General features: G+C 38.8%; 2 protein-coding genes across 2 annotated transcripts in view; one reads left to right on the top strand and one right to left on the bottom strand.

Annotated features, from left to right (window-relative positions):
* PKD1L3 (polycystin 1 like 3, transient receptor potential channel interacting) overlaps positions 1 to 12,569 on the bottom strand; it is a 42,212-nt gene extending 29,643 nt beyond the window's left edge. Inside the window, exons 1-10 of the mRNA XM_075039955.1 lie at positions 12,116 to 12,569; positions 11,397 to 11,561; positions 7,998 to 8,183; positions 7,089 to 7,199; positions 6,512 to 6,659; positions 4,596 to 4,825; positions 3,517 to 3,921; positions 2,322 to 2,420; positions 1,554 to 1,603; positions 324 to 444 (exon numbers count right to left, since the gene is read on the bottom strand). Of these exons, the coding sequence (XP_074896056.1) occupies positions 324 to 444; positions 1,554 to 1,603; positions 2,322 to 2,420; positions 3,517 to 3,921; positions 4,596 to 4,825; positions 6,512 to 6,659; positions 7,089 to 7,199; positions 7,998 to 8,183; positions 11,397 to 11,561; positions 12,116 to 12,569 (1,969 nt within the window). The remainder of the gene's footprint in view (positions 1 to 323; positions 445 to 1,553; positions 1,604 to 2,321; positions 2,421 to 3,516; positions 3,922 to 4,595; positions 4,826 to 6,511; positions 6,660 to 7,088; positions 7,200 to 7,997; positions 8,184 to 11,396; positions 11,562 to 12,115) is intronic.
* Positions 8,673 to 20,146, top strand: part of BCO1 (beta-carotene oxygenase 1) — a 33,023-nt gene continuing 21,549 nt past the window's right edge. Inside the window, exon 1 of the mRNA XM_075039962.1 lies at positions 8,673 to 8,690. The gene's annotated coding sequence lies outside the window, so the exon portion shown is untranslated. The remainder of the gene's footprint in view (positions 8,691 to 20,146) is intronic.

Below are 20,146 nucleotides of genomic sequence, written 5' to 3'. Positions count from 1 at the left end.
TCTTGCAAATGCCTAACTATGTAAGTCACTTGGGACTAGCTCTTGGCTATGAGAGTGAGGGCTTAGAACAGGCACACCTTGAAAAATTGAAACCTTTGGGAAAAGACAAAACTGAGTATTATGCCATATTATGTACCATAATTAGTTTGGTGTTAAAAACAGGGTAAGGTAGAAGGACATTCTTCATGTACAGTGAGTGGCAAACTTTAAAGCCAGAGAGTATACCATCCTTTAGTCAGATTTCACCACTTGATCTGACATTGCAGTGCATTTGTTACTGATCAAATAGAAGTTGGTGGAAAAAGTTCAGGAAATGCACATACCACAGGACCAGAGAAAACTGGAATTATTATTGTTGTTGTCTGGCCAGCCAAGAATAACAGTTGTGAAGGGATCCACATGGCGACTCGGTTTAATATATATTTTGTTTTTTCTTTTGTGATCCTAAATAATAAGTAGACGTATCAGTTAGGACAGGAGCATGTATAAACACATACATATCTTGCTTCTTGATAATGAAAAAGGTCTGAAAGTTTAGACCCCAAATCACTGTATGCAGATCTGTAGTTTAAATGATCTTTCCCTGATGAGTGGTAGTATGGAAGTAGAAGCAGATGGCACAGAGAAATTGTGTGGCAAAATACTCCCAAACACGTAAGTAGCTTAGGAGCCCAGCTTCCATGTTCAAAAGTAATGCAGGTACTTAGGAAACTAATTCTTATTAATTTTCCACTTCTGGACCAAGACTTTTAACCCTTGGACAATCATTTGTCTTCTAGTACATCTTCTAGTACATTCCTTTTTTATCTGAATTAGATATATTACAGCTATAGATAAAGAGAAGGAGGAGGTAGCTGAATTTGTCTTTCTGTGCAACAAACTGTGATAAACTTAGTTTTGAATTAGATTTATATTCCTCTGATGCAATATATTCTTACAGGCAATCTGTAAAGCATGATGCCTTCTTGTGAAGCAGCATATGTCCTATAGCAGACATCTGTCTGCTACTGTTATAGTTAAAAACTTTAAGATGATAATAGAATATTCTATCTATCTGGCAATTTTACTATTTAAATTTGTGCAGCTGCTAGCAATTCATTTGCAATAAACTGGAAATTTCTTCTTTGCAAAGTAACGTAAACATTCCAATACAGAAGCAGAAAACACTTAGAAATAATATAAAAATATATTAAACTCTGCTTTAAGGATAACCCCTCAAAGAGAGGTTTGCATTAGTCAAGTAGATAAATTAAAAATTCATCTAAGCACATTTCAACTTCCAAAACTGAATCATTGTGAAGAGTTCATTTTCTCTAACCTTGTAATTGTTACTTGCAGGCTTTTATGAATTGTAGATCAAATGCCTGTAAACACATTTGTCTCAGAGAGTTTTGGTGTAGATTTTATGTGAAACCATATGGGACACAGAAAATCTAGTCCATAATCTACTATGCTATAAATATGTCTTCTCAATATCTTATGCAGCACTTCTACTGGTAGGAAAAATTTCTAAGCATTTCAATTTTAAAGAAAGATCCTTAAATAATACTTACATTTGTCTTTTGGGTATTTGTTTTGGAGCTGCCTTGTTCCTTAGAAGAATCTGTTTAATAGAAAAAAGAGCAGAATATTTTAGTCCTATCTGTGAAGCTTTCAGACATCCTCAGTGAATATGACTTAAATACACAGGGTTTGACTACCGACAGTCTGAAAGATAGAGCTATAAGAATCAGACGCTAGAACTGTGATAAACAGTCTAGTTATAATAGGTAAAATTGTAACAACAAGCTAGTCACATACTATAAAGAAGATCCTGATTCTTCAAACATAATGGTGTAAATCAAAATAAATTCACAGAAAGTGATGGAGTTTCACTGATGTAGAAAGAAAAATTGAGGGAAAGCACTGGAAAAGTCTGAATAGGATTAGTACTAAGTCACTTTATTCCTGGTATAATCTGCACTTGTAAATGTAAGGACAAGCCATCTAGAAGCATTTACTGACAGCAATTTATGAGACTGCTGTGATGCAAATGTTTCCTGGTTTCAGAGCTATGTCCCAAGCCATAAACTTCACTAATTATTTCTAAGACAAATAGCTAATGTGCGATGTGTAACATATACAGAGTGATGCTAATTTATGACTACTTCAAAGCCAGGGAATCTGCCTTCATCAGGCAGAAGCCTCCACAAAAGTTTTCAGCACTGTTGCTGGAAGGAAAGCAATTACTAGATGCAAACCATAAACACTCCATGAAATGCTCTGATTGCAAAAAGACACTTATGTGGTCAAAACCAGCACTGCCAGATTAATGCAATTACCTTTTTTATGAGAACTGTTTGCCAGCACCGTGATGAACCCAAGATCCAGACTCATGTTTGAGAAGGTATTCATGGCCACCACTTTCACTAGGAAAGTACCTAGAGAAGACAAATGGCCAGTTAAGAATAGCAGTGGGACCAGTCCAGCTTGTTTGGAATATAAAATCCAATTTGTGAAGAAAATCCTCCTTTTCTCTTAAGAGCTTTGGGGGGTTTTCTGATGAGTTTCCACTGTTCAAAGGCTTTTCAGGGAATGTTCTTCCCCTTTATCTCAGCTTTTTAATAACTCAGCTGCCTTTGTCCTAGCACTTTCAATGCTATTCTTTGTCAGCTGGCTATGATATTACCACAGAGGAAACTAGAAGTATGCAAGTACTGGAGTCCAAATGAGTTTAGGCATCTTGAGAGAGCAGCTGTCTTGTTTGAAAATTTCTGCCTGAAGGGAAGGGATGTTCAAATGGGTATAGGGAGACCCAATAAAACTTTTAATTTTGAATAATTTTAATACATAAAATGAAATCATAATTAGCTTCTAGTGCTCTAGCTTTGGCGTGGGATTTGACTAGTTCATCAGAGGAGGAAACTTTTTTATCTTCTGCCACTGAATTAACTCTTAAGGACAATCACCCTAATCCCACATTTTAAAGGCTTTGATTTCTTAATAATGGAAAGAAAAAATTACTAAAAAGCTCATTCATAAGTAAGTCCAACAAAAACTACGTGTTGGAGACCAATGCACAGAAAAGCTCCCCTTTCCTTTGTCATGTCTACTGAGAACTCCTCAGATTATTAATTACCGCAGTGTAAAATGCAGAGGAGTGTAAACTTGAGAAGTTATACATATGAACAAATAGGAGGAAAACACTTAGTGATTCAGGAAAATGTCATCATTTGTACTTGAATCAGATTGTGTCATGAAAAAATAAACCCTGTTTCACTATGTCTTTTGTATGCAAAAATCAGGTGAAGCCTTCATTTCAGTCTCCATATTGAGACCCATTTGGCAGTTCAATTTTTTTAGCTCACTTACAAGTCAACAAGACTGTACTGCAGACCAAGTTTGAGCAGTTAGAAAAGCTACCAAATTCAGCTGTATGATATTGTCCCCTACCCCAGGGTGCTGTGACTGCTTATGTGAACTCCTCTACTCAGCTGTGAGTGTCTCGGAAATACAGAAGATGTCAGCATGCTGTACCTTCAGAGTGCACGGGAATGATGTACGTTCGAGGTTCCCCATGAGGGCCATCTTCTTTGTGAGCATGAGTTTCATTAGGTCCAATCACCTCAAACTTCAGCTTATCTGGGGCACCATGAGACACAGAGACATTAATCTCCAAATTCTCCCCTAGCTGCAAAGTGTGAGAAGCTAATGCAGCCTGAAGACCAGATACTGGCTCAATTAACTGAACAGCAATACTCTCAGAGATATCCGATGCAGTTGTGTTGCTGGATGCTCGGATTTCCAGCTGATGTATCCCTGGGCCTAGCAGTCCTTGAGAGGCACTGTCGAGTGTCAGATTGTGAGGGATAATTCCTTCCTTTGCTCTGGATTCAGTGAGTGTCATGTTATCTGCTAATATAATGTAGGTCACTCCATTGCCTGCAAAAAAACAGTTCAAAATTTCTCACAGCTTGTGTAATAGGCCATCCAATTCTACCTGCTTTGTGCAGCATTCAGGTATTTATAAAGGACTCATAAGAACACTGCAGAAATGCAATCATTTTTAATAAAGTCACTTCAGGTGCTTTTGTGCCCCTCTAGACTCCCTGTGGAAGTCTATAGTGTTTTCTGCTGGGAGTGTTAGGGCAGTCAAGAGAATTCAAACATACACTACTGAATTTTATTTTTTAAGCATATATGTGGATTCCAGGAACTTGAAGTGAGAACAAAATGTACACCAGCAAATGTGACCAGCTCAGTGTGGAATCCTCTTACGCTCAATTAGAGAAGCATTTCTGTGGATTCCTAACTTCAAATATGAAAATATTCTTACTGTCTTCATGTGCATTCGTGTGACTGAAGTTATGCTCATGCTTTGTCAACATTGCGTAGAGGGAAAAATGGTTTATACTTATGTTTGAGGTGGTGTAATAGGTCTGAGAAAGAACCCCTCCAATGGAACTGAGAGCATTCAGTTGCAGGAATGCAACAATTCGAGGGAAAGCATTCACTAAAAAGAAGTATTGTTTTGCACAATGAAAATCCTGCTTCTATCCCATGGGTGGCATAATATTTAGCCTGCCATTTAAATCATGTAGAGTAATTCCCCTCACCTCCATTGAGTTCAACTTGAATCCACAACAACTCCCCATACAGTGTACGGCAGTGAGAGCTGTTCCCAGATTCGTACTGGCTGTAGCACCCAGTAATGCTTAATTGATCCATCTTATCTTGAACAGTCACCCGCTTCTGTGCCGTCACATGCCATTCACTGGTGGTGCATTCCACAAAAACAGTAAACTCTCCAGGAGATGAATATCTATACGTGACGTTGCTGACCAGTCTAGAACAGAAAGAGAACAAGCTGTTTGTTGTGGAAGGGTGTCCTGGGAAGTCCTTAGCCTTACGTGATAACAGTGGCCATAGTTCCCAAATTTCTGACCTGACTCAGCTCTCCTGCAATCACTGTAATCCCTCGTTTATTTACATATAATTTTTAGGGTTGAAGTTCCTTTGTTCCAGCTACAGTGTCATTAAGGATGTATATCAGCAGTGGTCATTCTCAAAGCCTATCTAAAAGGGTGGAAACATTTTGCTGTAAAGTAGGTAGATTACATTTCAATAACATGCAGCATTAGATCTAGTTTGTGACTTGTTGGCTCTGAGCACAGACATGTGACTATGCACAGTAGAACAATTTAACAGTGCTCTTAATTCTCTATTCTTTATTTTATTCCCGATTTACCATCTCTTAGATATATCAGTGGAATCTGAGGCTGCTCAGCATTTTGTCAGAGCACTCCCTTGCTCTTTTTTCTTTTTTTTTAATGTCAGCTGCTTCTATACTTGCCCATGCTAGCAAATATGTCTCTTCACTCATGGGTTTGGTGCAGCTCTGGTCATGATAGCGATAGGAAATTAATGGATATGAAGAAGTCTGTGGTAGTTGCTGTTATTACTAACAAGCATAAGGAGATGGTGAAAAGAACCTAAGGATATCCTTCTTGAATGATATACACCATGGAAGGCAAATAAGTAATATTCCTGACACTATTCTTCCTGAACTCTTTATATTCTTATCATGGTACCACCTAGCAAATGCAAAGACCAGGACATATCATCCTTGATAATGCATATTTTTCATTAGTTGTTTTAATGAAGAAAAAGGTTTCATTCTAACTGGACTTCAAAAACATGCAAATGACAAGATCAGAACAGAAAAGGCAATTCCTGTAAGAGTGGATATCAAACTGGACACAGAAAACAGATAAGCATGACTGCAAGCCATTTAGTAGCTGAAGTAAAAGGGCTTCCCATAAAAACAGCAAGCCTCTGCTTACAGCTGGCAAATACATTTTACTTAAAGGTTCACTATCAAAGATTTTTCTTCAAGTTCTTTACAGCTATAGGCCTGTATCTCTAGCTCTGAAAGAATGTTTACTGTTTCTAGTACATTACTACTTTTTTGTTTTCATTCTTCTACTTATTTTTCTAGCTGACTCAAGTAGGATTCCATTAGTAGACAAATAAATTTCGAGAGTCATTTTCTGTCATTCCTAGCATTACAACAAAATCTGATTTTTAAATCCAGCAGAAAAAGTTTGATCTTTTAAAGACACAATTTTTACGCAATTAAATAAAAGAAAAACTTCAGAATGCCATTGTATTATTTTAAATTTTATCAAAAAGTACTCTTTAAACTTAAGAAAATAATGCTTGCCTGTTTCTTTGGCAATTACTGACATGTTTTTAGTAATTTTGTGTCTTAGGATCTGGAATAAATTCTCTTAGTAAGAAATAGGAATAACTTGTCATAATAAGCAGAAGAATGATTGTGGTTGGCAGCTTGACTTAGAATTTTGTATTAATATCAAAACAAGTTTCTGCAGAACCCAAGTGTCTTGTATGTATGGTCTATTATTAATCTACTTAATTTTTAACATCTCATTTAAGAAACTGGAAGCATTCAATAAAATGCAAGCAGTGAAATCTACTGTTTGTCTGATGATACATGAAGGATTTATCTTACGTTAGAGGGTAGTAAGGATCAATAGTGTGGCCATCTCCAGTGCTAATGATACAGGAAAGGTTGCCAGAGTATGGAAAGAGCAGCCAGTTCAAAGTGACCATGATATTTTCAAAGACAAAGCATACATCTGTTACAACCAGCTGCAGACCTGTGAAACATAATGACAGAATTCAATGTCATTGTTTGTCTACATTTCTTACATAATTCAATTAATTTCCATGTATTGAGAGCAGGCCTTCTCCAAAACAGATTTGATACAACTGCTAATTTGAGTACATTGGTGGCATGACAGAGAGCTGATTCTTCTCCATACCTACCGGTCAAGATTCTTGTTGGAACATAATTTCATTCAAGTGTATTTTATGTGTCTGAATTTCCTGGCTTCATATCCTATCAAAAACCTTCAGTTAGGTCAGGAAAGCTAAATTTTTATGCCTTCAATATTTTCAGTGGTCACTGCTCTTCCAGGTTCTTCCTTGAGGATGGAGCAGTAATTTTTAAGATAAATACCAATAGTCATGGTGTTACAGCAAAGAGCAGAACAGGTTTTTGGTGTTGACAGCTCCCTCCCACTTACCTTCCTTGCAGTGGTACTGAATAGACAAATAGCTTCCAGAAGCTGGACAAGGATCTCCAAAGAAAGTGCCATCCGCTGCCACCTGGCAGGCCTGAAGACCATGACACTGGCCTGGAAAGAAGGACCGTTTCATATGAAATAGTGGGTTTTGTCTTTGACTGTTGCAACAGCACAGATGAGACATGATTACAGAAATAAAAAGGGGAGGGGGAGCAATATCATGTCACTGATTTCTAGACAGACTCCCACATCACTTTGACTTTGGTGTGTTGCTTGTTGCCTGGTATTTCTTAGCACCATTCGGCTTTATTGGAATAAAGCTGAGTTAGAGAGGGTTAAAAAAAAGAAGTAATGTGTTTTGTTTAATTGGGGCTGGATGCCTAAAGAATTACCGTAGGGACAGGCCCTAGTCACTGTTTAGTCTGGCAAGCAGTGGAGCCCTGTATCTCCAGCAGGCTGTGTACTTGATACATGGCAGGCAGAAGCAGATCCCTCCTACCCCCCGTGTCCCCATGGGTGCCAGCCTTTTCACCCCTCCTGGTTTGGAGTTAGGTTTGTATGGATGTGTTCTCTTCCATCTCTGTCAAACCTAGGGTCTCCCATTGAGTTAATCAGGGATCAGTGTGTTCACATGTTTTCTTCACACAGCAAGAGGAACCAGATACACCCTTGTTCTCCATTTGCTCCCCCTCTCCTTCTCCGAATCTTTGCTCCTCACAAAGTCCCTCCTTTCCATCCAGCCCCCTGTGGGAACCTCCTCCACATCAGTTCTCTGTGATTCCCTTCATTTTAGGAATAAGTCACTTTCCCATTCACTAACTCTACTGAAATACAAGATAAAGTATTTTAGGGACCAAGAACTTTGGGACATACTCTATGCTTCTGACAAGCAATGTCATAAGATGCTACCTGCTACTTCGTCTTTGACACTGATCCAGCTACAGTCTTCATCTGTATCATACTGGAGAGGAGTCTCTGATACACAGTAGTGAGGAGTCTTCCGTCCGTAGAAGCTCTCTCCGATTTGAATAACTTCTCCTGATCCACACTGTACAGTGGCATTGTAATTATCACAGGCAATGCTCTGGCCAGATTCTAATAGAAGAAAAAAAATCAGATTTAACTTCTTGAATTTCTGAAAAATCCTGCTACAATTCTCCTGCATATCCCTTTTTTGGTTTCTCTTTTCTTCCCTTTTCTCCCTTCTAAGCGAAACAATTAAGAAAATAATAATAAAAAAAGAACAAAGACTAAAATATTTTTCCTTTTTTAAAATCCAAAGTAATAGATTTATGGGTTTTACTGCCTTAAACAAAAATTTGAGAACATATTTAATAAACTAAAATATTTTAATTAAAAAACCCTCATATTTTTGTGGAAAACACTTAGCATTTGTTTGACCTGCAATACTGGAAGGTTTAGTGTTACTCCTTACTTCCACAAGAGCCTTGTGGCAGTGTATGATTTGCATGATATTCAGGTAATTGCTCTGGAGAATAGTTTGCATATTAAGTATGGGACCTGATCCCATTTCTGCTACAGAGACACCTTTGTTCCTGTGTGATATTCGACTGACTTCATTCGGCAGGACTGCTCAAATGAGTAAGGTCATATCTCTAAATGCATACACCTCATTCTTTGATTAATCTGGGACAGTTAATTATCTTTCAGAATTCTTAGCATCCTGTAGTAATCAGGATACTTAATACCCTCAAGAGGAGGATGCGAAAGACTGCTTTCATATGGGGGTGTTGCAAAATAATGTCTTTGTTTCAGCTGTCTCAGCTGAAATACATTGTCCTCCAGTTGCTGTTTTGATCATCCCCCTTAAGTACCTTGATTAACAGTGCCAATGTGTGCACACTGCAGTAATTGTGTGCTATTGTTATTTAAAGTCTAAATCTAAGCCTGGCTGTAACTATAGCAACATGATCAGTTTACAGATTAGAGCTCTCTAAATAAGCCTGAAAAATAATTTGCTGTTAAATTCTGATAATTCTAATCTCATGCATTTTTTTGTTCTTTACTTTGTATAGAGAGTTCCCATAGTGTTTGCTGTCTCAGCAGCTTTTACACGGAAAGATGGACAGAACCTGGTTTGTGTTCCTGTGTACAAACCCTGGTTCAATTCAAGTATTTTTACTACAACAAATTGCTAACCTACAGAGCACCAAATACTAGAATAGAAATAATAAGAAACAATAATACGGAAAGTTTCCTACTTACGTTGAGAAACACAAATAATGCTAGGATTGATGGCCAAAGAAAGGTTGAAGACAATACACTGTCTGTTAGTTGTTTGTACACATATACCTAGCTCAGATGACTAAGTAGGCAAGTTATCAGGAATCAGAGCTATTAAATTCAAATAGTGGTACCATTTGGAGCTACCTATATGTTTCATTTGAAGTTTCAAACTCGACATTAATGTTGGTCAAGCTTCACAGTAGCTGTGCGTGAAGGTATTGAGTATCACTATGCCTGTTTCACAGAGACAAACTGAAGCACTGTTGCGGGAACTTCCAAACATTGAACACCCAGAGAAACTAATTAAAATATTGTCCCTGTTTCTTTGGGATATTGGATCTAATTCCTTGCAAGCAAAGCTGGCAAAAGAGGAGTCTAATCTGTTATTGAAATATGTATGTGTATTAATGGACATGGGCTGTAAATATTGAAAATAAGGTTATAATTGCCTCAATCTGTTCTCAGTTTGTGGGTAATGGAATGATGGATGTAGTGTAGGACATTGTTGCTCAATAATGCAAACACTCTTTGAATTTAATGGGCTTTAAGTCAGATTCTATGGTAACAGATGATAGTTTCCTTATAAACAGACAGTTGTCTACCGTGGTTGTAATGGAAAAATAATTTTAGTCTGTCTTTGCAAGGAAAATAAGCTTAAGGGATTGTGCTGTCTGCCAATTTCCTCTCCCCCAATCATTTTTAATGTTAGTCATCTTCAGCCAAACCTCATGTATAGATATAAACCTCAAAACACCCTAAAATTTCATGAAAATCAATAGCTAGGTAGAAGAGAAAGAGCTACATCAGTGCCTCTATTAGAAGTAGGGGTTATAACCCAATGTTTATCTGTTCCACGTTATGGGATTCAACTGGCCAGCACATACAGCTGAGCTCTGGAGCAGCTGCAGAACTGCAGGGGAGGGAGCTGAGGGAGTCAAAAGTATTTGCAGAGGTGGGATGTGCTGGGGATATGGGAGTGAACTGGGAGTGCTGAGGAGGAGAGTAGGGAGGGGATGTGGAACAGAAAATCAGGACTGGAAACAAAACTTTATTAGTTTTGCTGATTGTGGAACAACTTGTTAATTATGTCAGAAGTAGTACAGTTCGGGACCAGAATTGCAGTAGCAATTCTACGGCTTGTGGAAACCTGTACTTGCATACTGGATTCAAAGACTTCTTATATTAGTGAACCTACAGCCAGACTGTCCTTCCAGTGCTTATAACCTTAATTCTAGTTGCAGTTTAAAATGCTTGGCTTATGTGCAAAGTGCGAGGAACACAAGTTCCCCTCGTATCTGTATGTCAAATGGGGATGATATTGCTGGCATTCCTTTCCAGGACTGTTTGTTCCAAGTCACAATTTAAGGGACACAATGTCTGTAGATTTTCAGTCTGAGCACTTAAATGCCACCAGGAAGTACAGGTTGCTGCCTGGGGAAGCCCTCAAACTTTACCTATGGAAGGGTCTGAGAAGAAACAAGAACAACTTGCTTTCACTTTTGCTTACTCCAGGCTGCTAGGAGTGTTGTCTCTGGAAGCCTGGCTGTATTCTTGCTTCAGTTACAAGTTGAAATTATTGTGGCATATATTTATTATTTATGATGAAGAGTATTTTTACAGGGCATTCATACAGGTCCCACCTAGCTCAGGTGCTATGGTGTTGTGGGAGTTTATTCTTGCAACCATGCTGTTATGCACTACTCAAATTGGCTTTAAACTAGCTAGCTTATGCCACTGTAGACATGGACTGCTACACACTTAGATTCACTCTCAGATTAATTTCTATTTTACTAGCCCTCTATTGGAAACCTGGATCTTAATGGCTAGTTGCCAAGTACCTACATGTTCCAGTGATTGCAGGGTATTCCTTTCTTTGGATCAGATCTTACATCAGCACACTGCAAAAAGAGCACCTGCTGGGGTTATATGGCTTTTTGCTTGTTCATTTTTAGTAAGCTTGATTAAGTTATTGTGCAGCCACTTTGAAAGCAACAGGGCCATTTATGCACAGTTGTGAACACAGCATGCTCACTTGTCAGTTCCAGCTGTTGTGTATCTTACCAAACTCGCAAATGAAGTCAAATTCCTGGCTGCAATTTTCAGTCACACCCCACCGATACTTGGCATTCTTCAGGATGTACCCACATGTGGATGAGAAGGGAGATGGCTGATCCTTGTACCAGTTACTGTAGCTTATATTTGAAGTGTCCAGCCAAATCATTGACCCTGTGAACAAAGTAATGTTGTCCTGAATGTTTATTTTCCTCAGTAATACAATTACAGAGTCAGAGCCTGCAGAGCAAGACAGTAGCCCTCTTACTACTGAAGCAGAGGTGATTTAGGGCTCTTCAATTACATTTTATATTTAACCTGATGTAATCATTAAAAGAGACACTGCCACTTCCCCCTGTGCTCCCAGCCTCAAGATTCCACGATTTTCCCTGCATCAGATCTTGCAGCACTTCCTAGTGTGATGAATTAGCTCAGCTTGCTCTTCCACTGGAGACCTAACCCAGCACATTTTTTTCACTGGGTCAGCAAGTTGATCTAATTCACTATATGTTCACACAGCCACAAGATCCAATGGAAAGGGTGACCACATGCAACGGGGAAGTGAAGCAGGCAATTAAAACATCTTAATATAAATCTGAAGTTACAGCAACAAGACAGTGGCTTTTCAGCAGATGTCTTCAGAGGGACAAATCGCATTTGTTACTATGTTAATTAAGCATCATGGGCTGGTACAGTTTTAAAGAAGACATAATTTCAAAACCACCTACCGTCAGTAGTTCCATTCAGCAAGGAGTTTGAGATCAGTCCTATCCACCATTCCTGATCCTCATCAATATGTTTTTGCAGGAACTCTTGAGTTTCCTCATTTTCAATAAAGACAAGGTGCCCTCCTCCTCTCTCACACCAGCTCTGTGCACTTGTGAAGGTATGCTGGAGTCTAACAAACTCATAGCATGAATGGTTGAAAGCTAGCTGGTACTTTGAGCAAGGGGTTCCTTCATCAATGGTTGCTTCCTCCACAGCCAAACATACAGCAAAAGAAATTAGAACTGCGATCCCAAGCCACATTCTCAGCTCAGTGCCCTGTGTGGCACTCGTCTTGCTTATCACATCACCACTCTTTTTGCCACCTTCTTCAAAAGCTTGAGATGTCATCATTGTCATGTCATCAGCATTTCTTCTTCCTCTTTGCTGCTTGCAACAACAGCAGCAATAGAACATGGAACAGATTGCTTCTAATATATAATGGTGATTGTGTCTGAGGATACACACAACAAGTGTTGATGCAAAGTCACTGCAATGGCCATTGTGAGGCCTATTGTATAAATGTCTCATTCCATATGAAGTCAGTTTGAAGAGAAGACATTAGAGTATTGCTTTTTTCATGAGCAGAGAAGATAAAGTTGATATATGCTGCTGTTGGACACGTGGGAAAGTGAGATAAAGCTCCTACATCAAAGGCATCATTGTGTGAACATTAAAGCTGGAGGTCTTTACAACAACAACAAAGAGATACAACAGTAAGAATAAGGAGAATGAGGAAAATGAGAAACACAAGGAGTTATGAGATGGGAAAGCACACAGTGCTCCTCTAGATACATTTAATTATTTTGGATTACTTTATTTTTAATAACTATTATTTGAGGTGCTTCTTTTGGATGCTAATTATTTGAGGTGCTTCTTTTGGATGCTAATGCAATGTCTATAATTATTGTATCATATTTATCCTGCCCACCTGTTTACACATGCGCAGGCTAATCTCAGCTGTCCCAAGTTTCATTTTGAAGTGTTGTGTCTGTTTAGAATTCCACACCCCAAGTGAAGTGCTCCCATCATCCCTTAAAAGCTAGGCTGCTTACCTATATAGAGCTACAGTATTTATACCTGCTAGGAGGTGGAAGAGAAGGCCAGAAGTTAAAGCAGTGATTTGGAAAAGATGAAAGTATTGCCTTAATCATCAGAACTACTTGGGAGCCCTATGTGCACATTCCAAAGGCTGCTGATGGACTTTGGGAAGCCAGCCCAACAACATTTAGGAGCTGAAGTCCCTAAGTGCTTCTGAACTTCCTTAAAAAAGACACCCATCAGGTTTACAAGGCCACTGGATTAGCAGAAATACAGTACAAATAAGGATCTTTAGCTATTGTGATCCTTCTGTCCTTGGCATTAACTGCACTGAATTTGATGCAATTATTATTAATTTATACCACCATAATCTGACACTGAAAGAACATGCACTTATATTTAGAGATGGATCAGTGATCCAGTTAGGGCATCACAGCGATGCAGGAAGCAGTGATGTTTGGTTGAATTCCCACATTACAGAAATGCCACCTGCATTGCACTATTGAGCTGAAGGTAATGCACATTATCGCACACTATGCCAGTCCAGCTCTAACTCTAAAGCTTTCTTGCAAAGTAAAGTATGTGTGCTGCATCCAGTAAGCATTTAAGAGTGACCTTCAATCCCAAGACCTTTCTGGACCTCCAGTCCATAGTCACCTTGCTCAGCTGGATAAAGCAGGACTATGATCAGGGGTTTCAAGGTAAAGTTCATGGAAAAGTGTTTAATAGGTAGGATGATTGTGGGGTTGGAGAGGAAAGAGGAAGAAAATGCACTGTGATGGAGGTGTAGACACTATGCTGGATGTCTCCTTTCCCACCGCACTTGAAAATCAAGACTTACCTCAGCTGTGGAACCCTTGGAGTAGATCCCACATTAATATCTGACTGATTAATAGGGAGGGCTTATGGAACAGCTGAGATGTGAATATTCGTACTGGGTTTCCCAGCTCTGGAGAAGGCCAATTCATATTCTAATTAGCTGATGGATCTGGCCCAGCCAGTGTCCAGACACCCATCGCCTTCCTAGAAGAGACCATATAACTATGATTATCAGCTGGTTCTGTTGAGGATGTCTGCAAATTAGGAGTCCCTTTTGGGCTGCATACGAAACTTCATAGGCTTCAGTTCGGGAACCCCCAACCCAACTGTTTTATATTCAAGCTATTGCAAAAGTCAGAGCTGAGGGCAGCTGCTGTTCAGTTAGTTGGCCCCTGTATATTTTCATGGCATTTCCTTCAGAGTCCTTCCTTCTTCTTGGGCTGTGCTGACTTGCCAGGCTTTGCAGAATCTGGCAGCCAGCCCTCCCATTTTGTCCTTTTAGATATGAGAAACACAGCCTGTTTCTGAAAACATAGGCATGACAAAGGAGACTGTGCTTAAATGTATCTGGTTCAGTGATACAGACCATGCATTTCCAGTAGGTGCCAGAGCTGGAGGTGCCACAGGCTATCCTCTGTGAATCTGCTCCAAAGCCATTGAAATTAATGGAAGTCTTGTCTCTGGCTTTGACGGATTTTGAAACAGGCCCTAAAAAAAGAACAAATAATGTTTGGAAATGTCTACAAATAAAGCCAAGCTCTCCAAGTGAGTCTACTGTTGGCAATTTCTACAGCAGTGTGAATTTTTTTCCTAATCTACGGTTGCTATAAGTAACTCTTCAGCTGCCTGCAGCAGATGGGGAATAGAAGAAAGACAGTTTCCCTCTTTTGCGGTTTGTTGACTTCATATATTTTAGCGCCAGTAAAGCAGTCTGTCAGTTTATTCTGTTTACCACAAGGAAGAGAAAAGCATTTACAGAGAAGAAAATACTGCTTTAAAAGCATCAACATTAGCAACTAGGGTCCTCATGAAGGGAGAAAATTCCTGAAAGCCCTTTTCACTCATAAATAAAAAAATGGCTTGATTTCAAATAAACAGTGCTCCTTGAATTTACCATTTTGTAGGAAACTTGCCTTTTGCATTCTTCCTCAATAAGTAATTTTTTAAAAATAGTTTTCTTATGCCAGAAGTCTGCATGGAAACTTCACAATATAATGTTGGTTTGGGTTTTTGTTTTGTTTTGGGGTTGGGTTTTTTTGTTGTTGGGGTTTTTTTTTTTTTCCTATTTGCTTTTGCATAGCTTGCTAAATTTAAATAGTTTAAGAAGTTACTTAAATAGTCACATATGCTACTGTGCAAGAGACAAAATGGTGCACCTTGTGGTATAATCTTATCTTGCATGTTTCAAAAGGCAGTCATGGAAGTGCTTAATTAAAGCTCTGTCATTGTGTCAAGGGTGTGGCTGGCACTTACAGTAAGTTGTCCTCTTATGGCTGCCCATGGGAGTGTAACTGACCCCTACCAGGTATTGTAAAGTCACGCCAGTAACTTCAGGGAAGTGTCAAGCGTAAAGTCAGCTATATAGATTTTGGATACGCCAAAACAATTCACTTGCTGTTTTTTGTTTGCCTTTTGCATGGTTCTGAAGAACTGGGGCAGACTCACAAAAGAAAAGTCTGTACATAAACATTATTTTTAAGGGCCTATGAGCCCTTTGCATATAGCCAAGCTTGTTAATCCTTGTTCAGTTATAGCTGTCTGCCTGAAAGGCTGATGTAGCAACCACCCTTACAGCACGTGTTACGTACCAGTGACTTAAACTAAAACGTATTCACCAGCTAAAATAAGGCTTGCAAAGCAATTGTTTTGCAAGCTTTGACTAGAAATTAGTGACAAAGCTTTCTCAATATTTTCACACCCTCACTCCAAGCTGCGATAAAGCTATGAATAACTCCTTTGTTTGTGATCTCTCTTGCGTCTGTTGGAATAAGTCTTTCATTTTCCTCGGAAATGTTTTAGGGGGCCCTGCAGATCTCTCAGAGTCCTAACTTGCCCTTATGAGTTACACCACATGGTGGCCATCAACAGAAACTTTCTTCAGAAAAGCAGTGTGCTATATAAAACATCACAAAAGGCAGTGATGAATGATTTATTCCTGATTTTCAAATGGATCCTTCAAGGTTTATTAATTTGTTGTTGTTATAAGTAGAGGCTGTTGAGGTGAAAGAAATCTGAAGCATATTTTATTTATGATGCTGAAAAAGTTAATAGGTGTTAAAAAAAATAATGGTGGCCTACACTGAGATTCTGTAAGGGAACTCCCTAGGGGTTGTTCACCACTAGAAAACACTAGTTCACACTAAAAATTGAACCCCCTAAAACCAGGTCAGCTTTGGTAGCCAAATCTCAAAGTATTCATAATCACTAAATAATTTTTTTTTTTATCTAAGCTTATATATGTAAATTATATGCCATTTGGAAAGTTTAGCTTTATATACCTAAATTCTTACAGAACAGGAGATGAGCACACACAATGCTTATCTAACATATGTAGGTGTGGTAGGCTTACCTTGACACCTTTGCAAATCAGCCTTGGTGCCCCAAATTAGGCACCAAGCACTGGATTGCAGTTTTTGAAAAATACAAGCCTGAGTTCTTGTTCAACATAATCAATAGCTCTATAGTTCAGGGCACCCTGAATCCAACTGCAAATTTCTCCATGACCAACTCCTGCTATTAGGAGAACACGGCTCATTCATAAGACTTTTCTCTTTCTGAACTTTGGTGTCCCAGACCTGAGAAGAAGCAGTTCCAGGATTTCACTGGGCTATTGGAGAGCTGAGTGCACAGACAAGGAGGAGAGGTACGGTGCCGCCACTGACTTCAGGGTGGTCCTGATTTGTACCCTAGTGCAGATTACAGGTGCATCATGACAGCCTAAGAACGTCCTGTGATTCAAAAGGGCATTGCAGCACAGCAGAATAGCTTGACAATCCTTTAATAGAGGCCAGAAAATATTAGATTTGAAGAGTTAAGGAAGTGAAGAGCTGCCAATGGGAAGGAATAAATCACACCCCTGTTCATTTTGGCTGTTGTTCATTTGCCTTGAGGAAGAGCAAGTAAATTTACTCTCTATAGGAGGATATTACCATCTTTACATTCCTGAATATTACTGAATGTAATGTATAGATTTTATCAGGAATAGAAATATATCTCTCTTCTATGAACTGAATAATCATATAAATGAAAATGATTTATATTAATTTGGCTTTGAGGTAGAAAAAAGATTATTTTCAGGTATCACTAACTTGAGACAAGATCGTGAGTGGTCTATTTTAGTGTGTCACGTACACTTCTGCAGTGTGCAGAACTGCCTCTTGAAAAGATTTTTCATTATTACCCAAATAGGTAGGAAGTACTGAGTACTGAGCAGACTGTCCAGAAAGGGATGGAGAAAAGCCCCTAGGTACACCTACATCTTCCATCTCTCCAGCTGGCTTTAAAAAAGCCCATCTGCCAATTAGTTTAAGAAGGTGGATCACAGTCACGCTTCCTTCCTTGCTGCTCTCCTGGGCTGCTTGTCCTGATAGTGCGACCCAGTTATTTGCTGACTGAAAAGGGTTTGTTTTTATTGTTGGTCTACTGTCTAATTTTCCATGTGGCAACACAGTGAACTTACCAGTGAGCCCTGCCAATTTGCAATTTTGATGTTATCTTGTTTAGAAAAACAGGGAGAACAATTCTTATCTTTACAGGGTGCAATAATTAAATTAGACATTCATGCCTGGCATGATGGGGTCAGGATAAAGATAAGTAGGAGTACATTCAGCAGTTGCTGGGTTGGACATAATTTCTGTTTATAGGATGTGTATGGTTACCTTCTGGCACAAATGTTGCCTGGATAAGTGCCCAAGGATCTTCTCCTAGGAACTGTCCCTTCGGAAGCATCTAGTACTGCCTGTGGGCTTGCAGCTTGACTTTCCTCACCTGCCATACAGTTGATGCCTCAATACCTCCCTCTTTCCCAGCTAGTTCCTATGTTTTATTGCCTTCCACAGCAGAACTTCGACTGTTGGGAAGAAGAGGATGAGTGTGCCCCGTAAGAATGTTAATCGAGCTGGGGTTACTGATGGCTAAGGCTAGCCTTGAATTCACATAGAAAGTAGCAGAACTATCATCTGAAGCATCTGCTGACACCTCGTGTTCTTGTGATCATGACTGACTAAGTGGCACAATTTAGATGTGCTATTGCCTTAATATCTTAACAAAAGAACTGTTCTAAGGATTAAAGGTACCCTCTTTGGGTAAAACATTAACTGGTAGATACAAATGGGCTGAACTTTTCCTAGCACACGCAGAGAGGCAAAAAAAGTTGCTTGGATCTGAATCTACAGCCACCACAACTACACTGGTGTCTCTGCAGTCACTCCAGATTTCCATGAGTGTAAGACTGGCCAGATTTCTAAGCTAGTCCAGCTTCCACCTCTTGATTGTTTTACTTAATTTTGTTACATATTTTTCTTCTGTTTGGTATGAGCTCTTTCTGAACTTAGAGGACATGAAAACAGAAAGAAAAAAGCTGTGTTACAAGTTCTTTTCATTAATAACGTCTCTCATCAGTAGATATCCAACACCTTACAAAAGAGATCAGCTTCACAATCCCCAAAATGAGAAGACAGGAGGTCTAGCAGTCTCTGTTCAGGAACACTGCTTTTGTGTAAGCACTCTACACTCAGATGCTACCTGACTAAAACCAGAAACCAGTTCTTTTCAGTTTTGCTTTTATGTTCTCCCAAAGATGTACAGTAGGCTAAAAGGTAGGACAATGTGTAGCAGCATTAACTTCTGTCACTGTAAATGTCTGTAACACCATTTCTACACCTTCAGTCATGGAAGTGAATGCCAACCTTCATGCTGTCATTCTGCCCATCTGAAAACGCATTACTGAACTGTATAAGATATTAAATATTAAAACATTTAAATAGTCTTGGAATGTTGAAAGGTGCAGATAAGGTTATAAAAGTCTTACAGTAGGAATTTTATGTGGGCACTGAGCAGGCTCAGTCTGGTTTCATACTAGTATGGATAGGCTAGCAGTTCTATGCCTCAGCACTTGAAGAGTTTTAATACTAAGTTACTTTATAGTTTTATTTAATTGAACAAATCAGTATTTCTGGTGATATGCATTAAAAATATGACTGTATAAAAGAAAATAGTATTTTTGTTTATCACAAAAAACAGTGAAACCTCACAAAAATCTCACAAAAAATTAAAATCTTGCAAAAATAGTTATTTTGATCCAAACAATACTGATCCAAACAGTATTTGATCAAAAATGTTTTGATCCAAACAAAACCTGATCAAAATAATATATGGAAACTATTGTTATTTAAATTTGAACAAACTATATTAGTAGTTTGTGTTTGCAATTATACTTGGACAGTGCAAGAGCAGTATTCCTGGGTAGTGCTGGTGGTATTTTTTTGAAATGAGATCATGTCAATAAGATAGTATTTAGCAAAGGTAAGAGCTTATATCTGGCACAGTGAGATAGCAATCAGTGTGATTTCAGCAAGAACGACTCTTAAATTCGTATCAGTTTTACTACTGGAGTCTTTATTTGGTAATAATAGATAACAGTTGATAGTTGAAAGTTCTTGGCACAGCTTAAAGTCATGATCAGGTAATTTGACCTTTGTTAATATGCTTTAATTAGAACTCAGATTTTATAAGAGAATGGTTGAGATTAAAGTAAATTAAGTACTTGTATTTCAATATAGAGATAAGGAACAATATTGGTCTCTCTCTGATTTATAAGGCAATTATTTGCTTCTTGTGTAAGTAAACCAAAAGTACAAAAAGGCAGAAGCATGGCATTATGACATTATTGTTATACTAGAAATTTAGTTAACCAGCTCCTCTGCCTTGGGAAATTTTGTTTCGATTGACCACAGAGATCACATCCTAAATGTCATCCCCAGCCTTGCATGGCCACAGGGTACAACCAGACCAATGCTGGGCAGGGTAATGCTTTGCTCCAAAGATGTCTTCATGGCCCTTTTTAAGTTTGGGAGGGAAGCTCAAGGCACCCAGAGACTGGAGGGGAGCGAAAGCTAGAAAGAACCCAAGAGGAA

The sequence above is a fragment of the Buteo buteo genome, chromosome 11 (assembly GCF_964188355.1).
Source record: "Buteo buteo chromosome 11, bButBut1.hap1.1, whole genome shotgun sequence".
NCBI lineage: Eukaryota > Metazoa > Chordata > Aves > Accipitriformes > Accipitridae > Buteo > Buteo buteo.
The sequence above is the reverse complement of the archived record's forward strand: the minus strand, read 5'-3'. Positions and strand labels throughout refer to the sequence as shown.